General features: G+C 33.7%; 2 protein-coding genes across 2 annotated transcripts in view; both read left to right on the top strand.

Moving 5' to 3' along the window:
• LOC123694183 (regulating synaptic membrane exocytosis protein 2) overlaps positions 1–16,411 on the top strand; it is a 102,215-nt gene that overhangs the window by 44,338 nt on the left and 41,466 nt on the right. The window contains exon 3 of the mRNA XM_045639530.1: positions 13,858–14,040. Within this exon, the coding sequence (XP_045495486.1) occupies positions 14,005–14,040 (36 nt within the window). The 5' untranslated portion in view covers positions 13,858–14,004. The remainder of the gene's footprint in view (positions 1–13,857; positions 14,041–16,411) is intronic.
• Positions 4,021–6,602, top strand: LOC123694182 (transcription initiation factor IIA subunit 1). The gene has a single exon (XM_045639529.1). The coding sequence runs from the start codon at positions 4,138–4,140 to the stop codon at positions 5,119–5,121; it is 984 nt and encodes a 327-aa protein (XP_045495485.1). The 5' UTR covers positions 4,021–4,137; the 3' UTR covers positions 5,122–6,602.

Genomic DNA, 16,411 nt, shown 5'->3' with positions numbered 1-16,411 from the left:
TGGCCTTATGAGGTCTTTCCTTCGTTTGATGAATTATTATCCTTTGTTCGCTCTTTTCCAGGTAAGGTTAACGTTGTAGGATCTAAACAAGGTCTAAACAAAATAATGGATAATTTTAAAAAGGTAAATCTTGTAAATTTTTTATATTAAGAATCTACACCTTACCATTCAAAAAAATAATATTATATAAATGAAAAGGTATGTAGTTACTTAGGTACATTTTATTTTAATATTCCAAACTATATGTGCCTAAACTCTCAATAACTTGTATTTTAGGTCACCAGGCCAGTCTTTCGCTTCACTGTGTCCATAATATTAGGTAGTAGTATATTATAATTAATATACATTATATCTCAATATATTATTATTATTATAACTCAACAAACAAACATAACTCAATATTACTCAATATATAGTCTCGATCTGAATTGTAGGTAAGAATAGCTGCTCCGCGCGGTTTCACCCCCGTGGCTCCACTCATGTTAGCCGTAGCGTGATGATAATATTTATAAATGGGCTATCTAACACTGAAAGAATTTTTCAAATCGGATCAGTAGTTCCTGAGATTAGCGCGTTCAAACAAACAAACTCTTCAGCTTTATAATATTACCTCGTATAGATATAAAAAAGATTATAAGTATATATACTATTACTCGTGGCAGATCCACCGTCACCCATTGATGAACATTTTTTATATTTTCAATTTATAAACACACAACAGCATACAACCCCCATGACCTACGTGCGTGCAAAATGCAAATATTGTATTGGACACTGACCATACACTGACATATTATCGGGCAAAACATAAGTTAGGTAATTATTTATTGCAATTGAGGGAATATTATCAACTAGGTTTACGCCCGCGGCTTCGCCCGCGCAGTCAAAGAAAAACCCGCATAGTTCCCGTTCCCGTGGGATTTCCGGGATTGCGTCATTTTCCCGGGATAAAAAGTAGCCTATGTCCTTTCTCGGGTATCAAAATATCTCCATACCAAATTCATGAAAATTGGTTCAGTAGTTTAGGCGTGATTGAGTAACAGACAGACAGACAGAGTTACTTTCGCATTTATAATATTAGTATGGATTATTATTGACTAAACATAACAAATACCGCAAGATCTCCTTGCTCAATTGGTCTTGTTAGATCCACAGGTGGGCGATTCGATGTAATATTAAAGACGTCTCGCTACTTTTCTTGGGATCGAATAATGAAATTCACCAGAAAATCTAGGGAGATTTTAATTTTTAAGATTAATTTCATTATTTTCATTATATCCCTATATATAGAAGTTTCTTGCAGATTTATATAAAATTGTCATAAATTAATTGCTGTTAAAAATAATAACATTTGAACATGTTGACTGTTGTCTTATTTAACCGTATCAATGTACGCATTAAAAGCTAGGTACTATGTAAACCGATGAAGTTCTCATAGCTTTCTATCGTTTCCACTTTCCAGCACCCCTAAAAAGGCACAGACCATCTACATAGGTGGAAAGTTTTCAGCAATACAAATTAGTAAAGTACGAAAAAAAATGGGGGAACTGCTAAAATTGTTTAGGTGTTCCCTCGTCAATGTTTCGGGTTCATCATCGTCTTAAGGCTTTCTATGTATTGTATTGCTTTAGAATCCTTACTTTATATGATACTAATATATCATAAATGCGACAAGTGATAACTGCGTTAAAAACAACCGACTTCAAACTTGCACTTGCAAAATTTACAAATACCTACAGACAAAAATGCTCATAAAATAAAAACTACTGGGCCTATCCGAATAAAATTTTTATGGGACCAATTCGACACCATCCCGCATCGAACAAAAAAAGAATCACGTAAATCGGTTCAGAAACCTCGGAGTAATCGGTGTACATACATAAAAAAAAAAAAAATATACCGGCCGAATTGATAACCTCCTCCTTTTTTTGAAGTCAGTTAAAAATAAATTCTCTCGTATACTTGTTTGTCTCTTCTTATTAAGTGACATACGATTTATCCCGGAAATTGCAAAGGAATGGTAACTATGTTCTAACTACATAGGTATATAATTTTATATTTTCCTCTGGCACTCAGGCGAAGCCGCGTCCGGAACGCTAGTACCTATTTAATAAAATAAAAAAATTGAAACGAAGGTTAGGTACCTTCGTTTCAATTTTTTTTTTATCTGTTGTTTTTTGTTGTATGATTATCTGAAGTTCCTCTCAATTTCTCTGGAATGCCATCATCAGATCATAATATTATGTTTCTTAATGATATTTGGATTAACTACTTTCTACTTTCCAATAAAAAAAAAATCACCAAAAATCCGTTTCTAAACGATGAAGCCATCCGTGAACATATTTGAGGTCGATTAAAAAATGAAGGTTAGGTACTCAATTCACCCATGATGTGACCTTATCATACCTGTATGTATTCTTGAACGGTTAAAAATAAACCTGAATCCGTATCTTATAAATAACACCACAATTATTATACTCTTATTTTTAAATTTTAACTTAGTTATACCATATAAATTTCTAAATTATTAAATACTAGATTTCCCCCTGCGGCTTCGCCCGCGTTTTCAAAGGAAAACCCGCATAGTTCCCATTCCCGTGGGATTTCCGGGATAAAACCTATCCTATGTGTTAATCCAAGTTACCCTCTATATGTGTGCTAAATTTCATTGTAATCAGTTCAGTAGTTTATGCGTGAAAACAATAGGTACATACATACATACAAACCTTAATCCTCTTTATAATATTTTAAGTATATAAGTATAAGTATAGATATCCTATAGATATAGATAATCCATACTAATATTATAAATGCGAAAGTAACTCTGTCTGTTACTCAATCACGCCTAAACTACAACCAATTTGCACGAAATTTGGTATGGAGATATTTTGATACCCGAGAAGGGACATAGGCTCTATGATATATAAAAGAGCTAGATACGTTACCCGCTCTCTATTTTGGCAAGAAAAAACTCAGGTAAGTGCCCGAGTTTCACTTAGTCACGCACCATTCAGCGTCGTGGCTGGACGTTCTTTTTGTATTTTAATCGGCAGTTGTTATTACGAAGTACATGAGTGAGACATGTATTATGTCTCGTGCGTGAGAGTGAAAGAGAGAACAACTGTATTGGTGATAATGCGTTAGTAAGTAGGTATGTATTAATTACGCTGTTTTTTAGTGCAATGATGTTGGCGTATGCCGCGTCTACTAGTATAATAGGTCATTGCATAGGCTACTTTTTATTGCGAAATATGTACCACGGGCGAAGCCGGGGCAGACCGCTAGTTATTAATATGCACGTCAATGATAAAATATAAAACAACAAGTTTTTAGTCGCACTGTGACTGTACCAGCTTTAAACCAACGCAACAGAATAATAAATATATGCTGAATAAAAGCTTCTTGACATAACCAAATAACATACAGTCTATTGACAATAATAGTTTTAATGAATGATAGTAATATCAAAAGCGAAATAGTGACAAAATATAACTTGAAAAATTAATTTAAAAAAATGAGTTCCAGAAATAAAATCCCACTAAAATTCGGATGTTATAATGCGAACATTAAAGTTGAATATTATGACGTGATTCCATATTTTTATAGACTTATAATTATTTTTCATGTTCTTAGTATTCATTTACGAATTTTGTACCTATCTAAAAATTAACTGCTATACATAATACAATATAATTTCACGGGTGGGGCTTAATTTTGAGAACGACGCACGGCAAACGGCGCGTGGTTCCATCACGCATGCGCTGTGCCGAGTTTAATAATCTATTCGCAACCACAGACAAACATTCTTCGTAGTCTGCTTTTTGTTTGTAGGTTATGTTTTAGTCGTCAATTGTCAAAATTATTGTTGAAAATTATTCGAGATAATCAGTTGAATTAATGTTTGCTTACGTTTATGGGTGTTAAATATAATTTATCTTAGTCTTTTACCGAAGTGAATATTGTGCTGCGATAAAATAATGTATGTGTAGTTCCTAGTGTTTGACATTGAGACACCATTGAGATGAGATGTGAATACGCTCGTCGATGCGCACTTCTCACCTTCAAGTGTTCAAATCTTCATACTTTTCAATTAGTTGATGTGCTTGTTTATTTATAAAACTAATCCATAACGTCAAAATGACGACGAGTCAGACATCCGTGTTAAAACTGTACAATTCTGTAGTGGACGATGTCATTACCGGAGTACGGGATTGTTTTCTCGATGATGGTGTAGATGAACAAGTATTACAAGAATTAAAACAATTATGGAAATCCAAATTAGTCGCTAGCGGCGCTATGGACCCTCCTCAACCGGAGCCACCTGTTATGCCTCCTCCTCCACCAGTCTTACAAAACTTTCATAAAGCAAATGGTAGTCATTTATTACAAAAAAGGCCTGATATGGTTCCACAGACTTCGGGACAATCTGGAGTGGAACATGGCGCTCCAGCACAAAATATGGGAGGTGGCCATCCCCACCCTGTTCTTGACCCTAATAATAAGGTACCAGTACAATTAACCCTACCTGCACAACCCAATGTGCCTGGTTCACAGCCACGTTCCTTTACAATACAAATACCTGCATCAGCCCTTAATGGAAATAAACTCCATCAAGTTTTAACGGGACCAATTATCAATGCAACCATCAGTTTACCGCAGCCCTTAGCTGCAACCTTGCTTCAACAACACATAAATTCAGCACTGGCTGGTCAACAAAATGAATTTGATGGCGGTGGAGGTGGCCGAAGTGGTGCAGCACCATTCTCATTAGATGGTGCTATGGATTCCTCTGACGATGAAGGTTCTAACGTTGGAGATGGATCGGAAGATGGGGCCGGTGATGATGATGAGGATGAGGAATCTGCAGAGGAGAGAGCTGAAGAGGAAGAAGAGGAAAGGGATGAAAGTGGTGGTGCGGAAGAGGAACCACTAAATTCTGGAGATGATGTTTCAGATGAAGAGCCCGGCGACATGTTCGACACTGACAATGTAGTTGTATGCCAATATGACAAGATCACGCGCACACGTAATAAGTGGAAATTCTATTTTAAAGATGGCATTATGAATCTATCTGGTAAAGATTTTGTTTTTCAAAAGGCCAATGGCGATGCTGAGTGGTAAAGAGATTGATATTAATTTAATGTGATTGAATGTTTAACGTTGGTGTAAATTTGACTGTTGTCTGTTATGGAACAAAAAGACATTTGGCATTACTGTAAGAATTTTCTCTTTTTTCACGTTCATTGACTTTAACCAATTCTAAGACTGAAATACTTTAATTTTGTTAAATCAAATGTTTTATTACTTGTGCATTACCTTACTAGCTTAAAATTTAATCTAGACCAACAAATACAGGTATTTTTTAAACAATTGTTTTAAAGGTCAGCCTTAAAGATATAAACCTTGAACATATAAATGCTGTAACGGTTGAAGTCAATGCTGTGTTTGCTCATTGATATTTGATAACAATGTGATTTAAATTGAAATATTCAAAAATATTATTCAAGCTTCACAATATTTAACCATTATTTATCCATAGTCTTCAGTGCCATAAATGTTAACATTCTGTTAGGAAGCATAATCTCGACCAAAGCTCTATAATCTATATATATAGTAACTGATCCATAGAAGTTTTATGGTCAAGAAAATTTGTTGCATTTCAAGTGAAAATAAATAATTCACATTGTTTTAAACATAAGTAATGTCAAAATGTAAAATATCATTATCATACTTCAAAAGGTTAATATCATTGCATATATAATTTGTGATTTGTATTGCTTGTATAGGTAAGTCGAAAGATATCAAACATGTACATTGTACATTTAGTATTAATGCAAAGCAAATATGAAAACAATAGTTTTGTATCTCAAGCTTGAATGATTAAATTGATATCCATATAATCTATCTAGGAAATTGCTATATTATCACTACTTATGATTGTGTACATTGACAAAAATAGTAGTTATGATTACTAAGTTTTGAGTTCTATAGTATTTTTGAAAACAAACAATTTTTATAGTTTATTGTCATCTGTGTAAGCTGTGTATATGTATTTTTTAATTTTTATGTAATTTAATGAGGATAATATATGTATAAATAATCTAAATTACACTGGGCATAAACCAAAAATTACACCTATAAACAAAATTTAAATCAATTCTTACCTGTTCATTATAATTTTCAGGTTAATTAGTATCCTATGGTATTTGCGGTATGCAATAACTAAATTTGGATTTGTTTCATGTTTGCCTTCATTATAATATGTCCATATTTCCTTGTAAAATAAACATTCTTGATTTAATAATTTTGTTTATAATAAGTATGTAAATTTAATTTTTATTTGCACAAAAATCATTTTGTTTTCTAGTATCTTTAACACTCACCAATAAATCTAATGTGATATGATTTAGTGCTTAATTTAGGTAATATAATCCTTAATAGGAAATTCCTAGTTAATAATATTATGTCTGATGAATTTCTTTCTAAATATGTACCTAGTTTACTTCTCAAATTTAATTTAAGTTTTCCGTGGGTTCGTTTATATAATTTGTTTTAATGCTGAAATTGATGAGAATGGTGATAATAAACATGTTGCATTCTAATGACTTTTATTTTATTTATAAATCAAAGAAAAGGATATAATACAAGCATAAAATTCAAAATTTTAGCAGATATCTATTCACTGGTTGATGTTGGCCTAATGAGTAAGTAGGTACCTAATTGAACACTTTGGTTTTCTTAATTTTGAAAGTAATAAAAAAGAGGTTCTTAAGCTTAAGTCTTGGTTATAGTGTGGTTTTTATGAATCCATAAAATAAAGCCGTAGTCAGATCATTTCTATAATCTAATAATAATCTGTATGTACTAACATTTTAAAGGGGAAGGTCACAATAGTTAATATCTGTTTGTACAATAAGTGCACCAATCGTGTAAAAGCCACTGAACGAATTTATAAAATTTCTCAGTGTAGTACCTAGTTAGGCCAATATTAGATTAAAATCGGTTAGACCAATATTAAGTAAAAAAATCGTCAATGACGTTAATGAGGTGTTAGGTATTGAACAGGTAGAAAAAATGAAATAAGTACTTAGGTAGTGGTACATACAGGCTAGAGAGTTAAATGGTCAGAATCCTAATTAATTTCGGGATAATATAACATAGATCTAAAACTTGTTTTAACTTCTCTTTTTACGTTATTTTTTAACCAACTTCAAAAAAAGGAGGACGTTCTCCAAAAATTTTAACATTTAAATCTATAACTAGGTAGATAATAAACCTTCATGAATTAAAAATTAAAATTAAAATTACATTAAATTAAAAATTATACCTTCTTCGTAGTTACATTGGTCATTGGCCGTATCATAGATAAAATTAGTTTTACAATGAGAAAAAAAAACTGAATATAGTTAAATATTAATTTTGAATTTGGAATTTTTCAATTGGGTTCAATTAAGAATATTCAATAGGTACCTATTCATTGTCGTTTTTTTTTCGAACAGAAACGAATTGCTGTGATAGTAGTAGAGGTATACATCCAGTAGTAATATATATTTAAAACTCCATCCGCCTGGTAAATAATTCGTAGGTAACTAGGTATAATATGTTTTGTACCTTAAATGCTATTTGTATACAGGGTGTAATCGTTAAGTGTGTGTAATTCCGTACCTATCAAAAAACTTTTAATTGATATCGAAAGTACTTACCTAATGAGTAAAATGACAATAATATCTATTTTAAAAATATTACGAGAAATATCTAAAAAAATAACTTTAAACACTTCCATCTATGGAAAATAATCCTCAAGATTTGTAGGTAGCAAAAGAATTTTCCATGAAAAGAGTGTATTGATAGATAACTGTCCCCAAAGAGGTACCTACATGGTTTCATAAAATATAGGTTTAGTTTATTCTTAGTTTGTCCTTGTTTTGAGATTTTTTAAAGTTATTATGTAAAATTGTTTTTTCTGTACCGAGGACATTCATAAACTTCACGTAGACCGCATTAAGTGTAAATAGATGACGATGGGTACAAAGGCGTTATTGTGGCCATTTAAGCTTATAGAGGGGAAGCGACAGGACTCCAATTATCCACAGTAATCCAACGTGGCGGGCTGCACCAGATAGCCTTCTGTAATCGACTTACCCGCGCGATTTAATATCGTGCTCAATGTCCCAGCAAAATATTTACGTAATGTGCCTTGAAACGTTTTTATTCGCTCCAAACAAGTAAAATCTGATATTGCAAGGTGAGCTAAAAAAATAAATTTAAAACAGAGATATAGAGACAGTTATTAGTGCGTGGAGCTATACATAGCTATATTTTATATTATTGTATTATGTAAATGGAACAATTTAAAAAATATCAACTTATCCATTTCTGTTAAAAAAAATAATTTGTAGAGAAAACCCAGATTTTTAGAAGTTTAACTAGGTACCTAATATAATATTCTGTCTTTATTTATTTTTTAATTTTACTCTCGGTGGCGTGACTAATCTAAGACATACCTACCTAAAATAGAGATATATTATGTTCAATTTTCAATGCCTTTTCTCAATATAGAAACAAATATCTACTATAAATAGCATAGTGCAAGGTAGCTCTGGATTCAAAATATAAGTCTGCAATCTGCATTAGGTATGCATACTTGCATAGATATACCTTTACAGATTATCGATTAAACTTGCGATGCAATCTCCCTTCCAGACAGGTAGGTACACGAGTCAACTCAATTCGGATGACATACTTTAACGGGGAATATTCGAGAATCGATTTTCGTTATCTCGTTCATTTTACGTACATATATACAAGACGAATCCGCAGTAGATACAGACTAATAAGACATCATCGTGTATGCGTCCAAATAGCATATTTAAATAAGTATATATTTATATGATTTACTAGCTTCCGCCCGCGACTCCGTCCGCGCGGATGTCGGTCTTCGCGTGGATGGTTTATTTCTCCATTTTGTGTAACTCTGACAATGACATCTTATAATTAATATCTATTCGAACCTTGATTGGAACCAAATACGGCTAGGCCTATAATAATACGCAACGTGTGGTCGCAGTTCTACAGAACAACGTCTATGGATAAAACTGAAAAATTAAGATTAATTTTTTTCTACGTATTTTTCCAGGATAAAAAGTATCCTATTTTACGCCCAGGATAATAAGGTATAATTTTACCAAGTTTCATCGAAATCGAACCGTTAGTTTTCACACGACAGACAGACAGACAAAAAATTTTTTAATCACATATTTGGGTTTGGTATCGACCCAGTAACACCCCCTGGTATTTATTTTTTCAATATTTTCAATGTACAGAATTGACCCTTCTACAGATTTATTATATGTTAGATAGCTATATGCCGAGGCTCCAATTTTGTTTATTTTTTATTAGTGGAGGTAGTTAATTAAACAAAACATTATTCAAATCCGTTCAGGAGTTCTTGAGTTAATCTGTTTTTGTTTTTGTAAAACTCTTTTTATCACAAAAACAAAATGTTAAAAAATAAAGTCAAGTCAAAGTCAGTACTTTATAAAAAGGTTTTACTTTTAGGACGTAGGTATTGGGCATTGAACGAGGTATAATTTTTTGTTTAGGTATAAAAATAAACAGTTGAAAATCGTCATATAACAAGCTTTAACACACTTGTATTAGCAGCATTAAACATCAGCCGGTCGATCTTAAGTAAAGTAACAGAAAATAAAGTAGATTTCTAAGAATTATGTCTCTATTATCTCTGTATAGTCTCTACTGTCTCTGTTATTTATTTACTTTTTGCCCACCCTTCAAAGTAAAAATCTGTATAATTGTAAGGAAAACAAAAATGTGAAGATCAGATTCTTCAATCTATACCTACTGTCTGTATATTGAAGAAATAAAAAAAAGATGTCTATGTAGATGTACCTACCTGTGCCTCTACTCATGGGCGTAGCAAGCCATGGGCTCAAGGTGGGGCAACAATAAAAAATAATATGTAACTAGCAACTGTATGTACCAAGTATGTACCCAAAGTTATATCCAGGTCTTCAAATGCCGGCGGCTGTACCGCCGGCATTTGCGAAGGCATTCGCGAAGGCATTCGCGAAGGCACTCGCGAAGGCATTCGCGAAGACATTTGCGATGGCATTCGCGAAGGCATTCGCGAAGGCACTCGCGAAGGCATTCGCGAAGGCATTTGCGATGGCATTCGCGAAGGCATTTGCGAAGGAATTCGCGAAGGCATTCGCGAAGGCATTTGCGATGGCATTCGCGAAGGCATTTGCGAAGGCATTCGCGAAGGCATTGGCGAAGGCATTCGCGAAGGCATTGGCGAAGGCATTCGCGAAGGTATTTTCGAAGGCATTCGCGAAGGCATTTGCGATGGCGAATAAGTCTAAAGTAAAAAGTATCAGTGAGTTGTAGAACGTGTAAAACAACAAAAGTGAAATTGGATAAGTTAGTGGGGTAACTAATTGGGGTACTATACTCATTTTTCTTACAGTTCATGTAACATAGAAACCTCAGCTATTTTCTTTTTTCGTGTGTAATTCGTTATTCGAATTATTCTTATTCAAAACACCTCATTGTTCACCTACCACACCACGAAATAGATCCAAAAATCTTCAGCCGTTTGGTCGCTGGGCGTATGACACTTGTTAGGTGTTAGTCAGTCAAAAGAGTTAGTAGGTACTTACTTCAATTTTTAGATTTGGTTAGGTATCTACCTACCTTCCAGGTTAAAGCTAGAGTGGGGCAAGTGCCCCACCCTGCCCCACCGTGGTTACGCCCATGCCTCTACTCAAATTGCAGAAATGCTAAATAGAAGACTCTATAAATACTTTGTACATAAGCATAAGATGTTTTGCTAATGCTTCTGTCACACAAGACCAAAATTCCCATCCCACTTTTCACATCCCAATTCCCACAATTTCCAAATCAACATTTTTTTATTATTTAATGTTAAGTACTTTGTTTCTTTCTAGTATTATTATATTATGTAGGTATTATTTTTCATGTATTGTAATCTGTAGTGTAGAGTCAAGCATACAAAAGAAATTCGAACGAAAAATACGCAACAAAATACGTAGGAAGGTAAATTGTTTTGTCTGTCCCGTTTATTTATAAACGCTTTTCGTTTTCTTGCGAGAAATTCTAATCCAATAAAGCTCTGTTCACGTAGATAATGAGAGTAAGTTCGAGTATATATGTAATACAAATATAGAACATGCTTTTGATTATAGGTTTCTTACGTAAGAGTAAAAATAGAAAGAATATCTGGAAAACATGTCGAAATGTTCCTTAAAATGTATGTATAGATGGTTTATTTGTTTTGTCATTATATGAACGAAATTAAAAATCTTTACATAAATTATACATAATATTAATCTGTTATGAAGCAAAAACGTTGAACTTTTTCCCTTTTTTTCCAAATTTGCGCGGATGAACAAGTACTTATTAAATTTGGCACACTACCAGTTGTAGAAGTTAATAAAATGGATTGGCGTGTAGGCTTATACTTGAACAAAATAATAAATATAAGAAAGATTTTTAAAAAATATGTAAACATATACACACGCAATAGTATATCTAACATATACCTACATACTATTTCCATTTACGTTATGGCCTACGTCTGTAATTATGACTGAGTGAACATAGGTGTTAACCCAGTCATAATTCTTAAATATTTATATTGGGATTATGGATAGTGGTGTGATTAATTTTACTAAATAATTCAAGCACTTTGTTGTAGGAAGATAGTCACTTTATTTATCTTCAAATAGAGTATCGGAGGTATGTCTTAACAATCTGAAGGATACGAGTGAACTACACACTAAATAACTCAACTATATTAAGGGTCTATACAACACTCAAAATTATACCTTTATTTATGACCCTCTTCGAGTATTTCTTACCCGTACTTCTAGGAATCTATACAATAAATATTCACAAGGTTTAACATGTGTTACCAAGTGTTGAGTGTATACAGGACTCACAATAGGTTTACCAAATGTGCATGATAAGAAAAAAAGTCATTGCAATTTGCAATAAATCACACGTATAGTGAAAGAAACGTAATTGCTTATTAAGAGAGAAACTTTTGTAAATGAAATCAATATTTCAACAATTTAAATGTTTATGTCTCTTATTAGGTAGCTACATAAGGTTTTAAATAAACAATAATTAAAAATAATTTGTGGCTACAAAATAGGTAGCTAGCTAGCGTTAAGGAATACACGAGTTGGTTTTAAATTACGGTCATGAATTTCATTATGAACCCCACTCTAATATGAGTATATTTGTAAGTACGAGGGCGATTCAATAAATACTTAGCCTAGAAAAAGTATACGAAAATTTTGGAAAAGTAGCAATTTATTTTTCAACATAGTCTCCTTTTAGTTCGATATACTTAGTCCAGCGATGCTCCAACTTTTTTAACCCGTCCGAAAAATATGTTTTCTCAAACTCTGTAAAATAGGCCTCCGTGGCAGCGATAACCTTCTCATTTGATCCATATCTATTCCCGGCGAGGGATTTTTTCAGATTAGGAAACAGAAAGAAGTCACCAGGGGCTAAATCTGGAGAATATGGTGGATAGAGCAGCAATTCGTAGCATAATTCGACCAATTTGGCCATGGCAACGGCAGACGTGTGAACCAGTGCGTTGTCGTGGTGTAACAGCACCTTTTTCTTAGCCAGATGGGGTCGTTTTTTCTTTAATTCGGCGTCGAATCGGTCCAATAAATTGGCATAGTAAAGCCCTGTAATTGGTTTACCCTTCTCGAGGTAATCGATGTAGACAACTCCTTGTGAATCCCAGAAAATGGTGGCCATAACTCTTGTAGCCGATTTTACAGTTTTCGCCTTCTTTGGAGTACGTTCCCCGGTCTGGATCCATTGTTTTGATTGCTCCTTGGTCTCTGGTGTGTACCAGTGAATCCAGGTTTCATCGACTGTCACAAAACGACGCAAAAACTCCTCTGGATTCCGCTTAAACAACGCCAAACACGTCTCCGACGTGGGCTCACTGTTGCGCTTGTTTTCCGGTGTGAGTAAATGCGGCACCCATCACGCCGACAGCTTTCTCATGCCGAGTTCCTCGTGAAGAATATGATTGACTGTTCCTTCTGAAATGCCTACAGTCTCAGCTAGCTCCCGAACCTTCAATCAGCGATCTGTCAATACGAGATCAAAGATTTTTTTAATGTTTTCCTCCGTAGCAGCTGTTTTTGGTGCACCTGGATGTGGTTCATCAAAAACCGACGTACGGCCACGTGCAAACTCGTTGAACCAATTCTTGAGGGTGGCTATCGATGGAGAAGAGTCACCGTACACAGCATCCAAGCGGCCTTTGATTTCGATACGCTCTTTCCCATCCAAAAATAGGAATCGAATCACCGAACGATATTGCTCTTTTTCCATTTTTGTAAAACCGATCGACACGTTCGCTTCCATAGGTTGTCAAATTAAAACAAATGAAGGGATTGGAATGAAAATTTAAAAAAATACTTAAAAAAGAATGAGCTACACTGTGGTAAGCCTATTTTGAAACAATAGCGCCCACTGGTGATGAGGCTAGGTACTTATTGAATGCACCAGGTAAATCGTGACGTGAAGTAGGGACCTGTTGAATGTGCTCTGTTCGTGCCTACTTCATTCCCGCCCCGCGCCGCTCTCTGGGCGGACGGGATCTGCCGTAACAACTTGATTGGTACGAAACAGAGCTTTTCCTACACTTGTAGCGTATTGGCGTTTTCTTTGTTCTTTTTTCGCGATTATTTATGTTGATAAAATCTGTTTTATTTATTTTTTCTATATTATAGAGTTTTGTTCTTATCGCTATATATCGCTTATATATTTTCTTTGTTTCAGGTGAAAGAGAAGCGGAGTGAATATATTGAACCGAGTTGTGTAAAATGTTGTGTATTGATGGTAGCGTGTTGAATCCAGATTAAAAAATAAGTGCAGTGAGGTGCTTTGTGTTAGTGATGTAAATTGGAGCTTACTTTAAACGACACCATGCTGCCCACAAATGTGATGTCCTTTATGAAGAAGGTGAGTTTATACATTAAAACATATTTAAGAGAATTAATTGTAGTCAGTAATAATACACTACTGGTATACGAGCACCAACTGCTTTTATACTGTACTCAAACGACACAATAAAATTTATTTATGTCGCTGTGTGCCATGACTTATGAGGTGATAAATTCGAGCCATCCCAAAAGTACCCAGTTCATTTGTAACAGATTTAATTCATACTGTTTATTTATTTTTAATATATTATGCCTGTATTTACATATCATTCATTATGTAACAGCCATCGGCTACGCTCGCGTTGTTTTGGGATCCTCTAATTGCCACATCAATTTTACTTAAGATATATAACGTAGCAACTTTACTTACCTACATTTCGTGTAGGAAATTACTGTCATCGATTGTATAGAATTGGGGCCACTACCCAAGTTGTAATTAATTTCAAATATAACATCAAGTTATTGAGACTTCTTCTGTAAAAATGACATAATGCACATAAAATAACCTTTAAAATATCAATTCGTTCTATAAAAATAGTTATACTGAAGTAATGATAAGAACATCAAGTGCAAATTGCAATCTTGACATTTGTCCGCTGATGTCGAGGTAAGTTTTATATTTCTTGGCAAAGAAAACTATTTGATGTTCAATAAACTTGATAAAAATATTAAAAACCATTGTAATGTTACGACATACGTTGTAAGAAAGTCTTTCAAACATTCAAAGTAGAGTCGTATGAAAATATCATTATTACTTTAATTATTATGGAAAGTCAGATTGCTTTGACTTCTTTTTTTTACGATGTTACATATCCAGGTTTATCAGGGAAACGTTAGTCTTAAAAATTTCAGGATTTATATGTAGGTATAGTCAAAATGAATGCGAAAAAGGCTGCATTAGAGCAGACCTATTTGTTCTAAAAAAATTTGAAGCTAGAAATACATGATTACCGGTTCGCAATTCACTACACAGAACTTCTCTCTGAAAACTGAACTACATGAAATTAAAAGAAAGATTTAGCGTTTCAGTACATTAGCTTTGCAGTAGACACTTAGACAGCCCTTTTTCTTATCGTTAGTCTCACTAAAGCTTGTACGAGCTTGCTTAAAATTCTTTTAACTTAGTAGCGAACATTTTTAAAAACTAGGGCGATTAAATGAAACATGCGGAGATAAGGAATAATTTCCGAAATTATGAATCTTATCGTGTAGGTAATCTAAATTGTTATACAATGAAGCAATTTGAGCTTAATGTGAATAGCGAAATGTTTTGATTTTATAGCCGCTACGCTTTAATTAAAACTTCGTGTGGTCCCACGGCTCACGACAAATTATGGCCCTATTGAAACTTTGGTGTTTTTATTTGCTTTTCGTTTTTATAAAAGTTAGAAATATGAAATGAAAATAAGTTTATACGTTTCACTTTGAAATTATAATTTCATCATCCAATAATAATTAATTGACTAGCTATTAATGCATAAATTATACAAAATTTCGTACAATAAATTAATTTTGACTTCGTTTTAAGGAATTTTAACTTAAGTAGTTAACAAATTAGCAAAGCTTATGCATCGCCATTGTATTCTGAACAAATATAAGAATTTATCTTTTCGTAGGTATAGTAAAGACACAATTAAATGTTCGAAGTGACGTCCTCGTTTTGGAATACCATTGATTACATTCCTCATCGAGCTCTATTTACAGTTTCTAAATGAATTTTTATTAAAATTTGCGAAAAAAAGAACCTAAATTTTTCATATAACATGGATAGGCATATCTCATACTAAATGGATGGGAGTGTTTGGTGTAAATTTTTTGGATATTTCCCGTTTTATTTTTAATAAGTTATTATTGTCATTTTACTCATTAAGTAAAGGGCTTTCGGTATCAGTTTAAAGTTTTTTGATATATCTGCAATAGTTACGGAATAATCGCCTGTGCACACTTAACGATTACACCCTGTATATCGATCAGTCGTAAATGATTTTTCGGGAACTATGCGGGTTTTTCTTTGAATATAAAATATTCCCGATTATGGATGAAAATTGTAACGTTCTTGTTTCCTGTAGCGTAGCTGGATCGATCAAGCACCCTTTTGTACTCCCTTGAAAACCTTCAATGACTTGTTGGTACACAATAAAGTATAAATATGGAGTTTGTTCGTACACTTGTGGGTAACATTTATTGCTGTTTTGCGGTCTTACAAACTATGATTGTGGCATCCTAAGTGGGTCTTATGAGCGTAACACTAGTGATCGATTCTCGAGAAGACCCTCCGTAAATCTTTTTAATACTCATGCAATCTCAGATACTTTGCCTCTGTTTCCGTACATCTCTAAAGAGTCCTCGTGAAAGGTAAAGTAGGTCGATACTTGACTTCGATGTTAAAA

The sequence above is a fragment of the Colias croceus genome, chromosome 9 (assembly GCF_905220415.1).
Source record: "Colias croceus chromosome 9, ilColCroc2.1".
Lineage (NCBI taxonomy): Eukaryota > Metazoa > Arthropoda > Insecta > Lepidoptera > Pieridae > Colias > Colias croceus.
This window is presented reverse-complemented; position numbering and strand designations above follow the sequence as displayed.

Coding starts and splice junctions, on each gene's coding strand:
- LOC123694182 (XM_045639529.1), top strand. CDS start 4,138: ATGACGACGAGTCAGACATCCGTGTTAAAACTGTACAATTCTGTAGTG.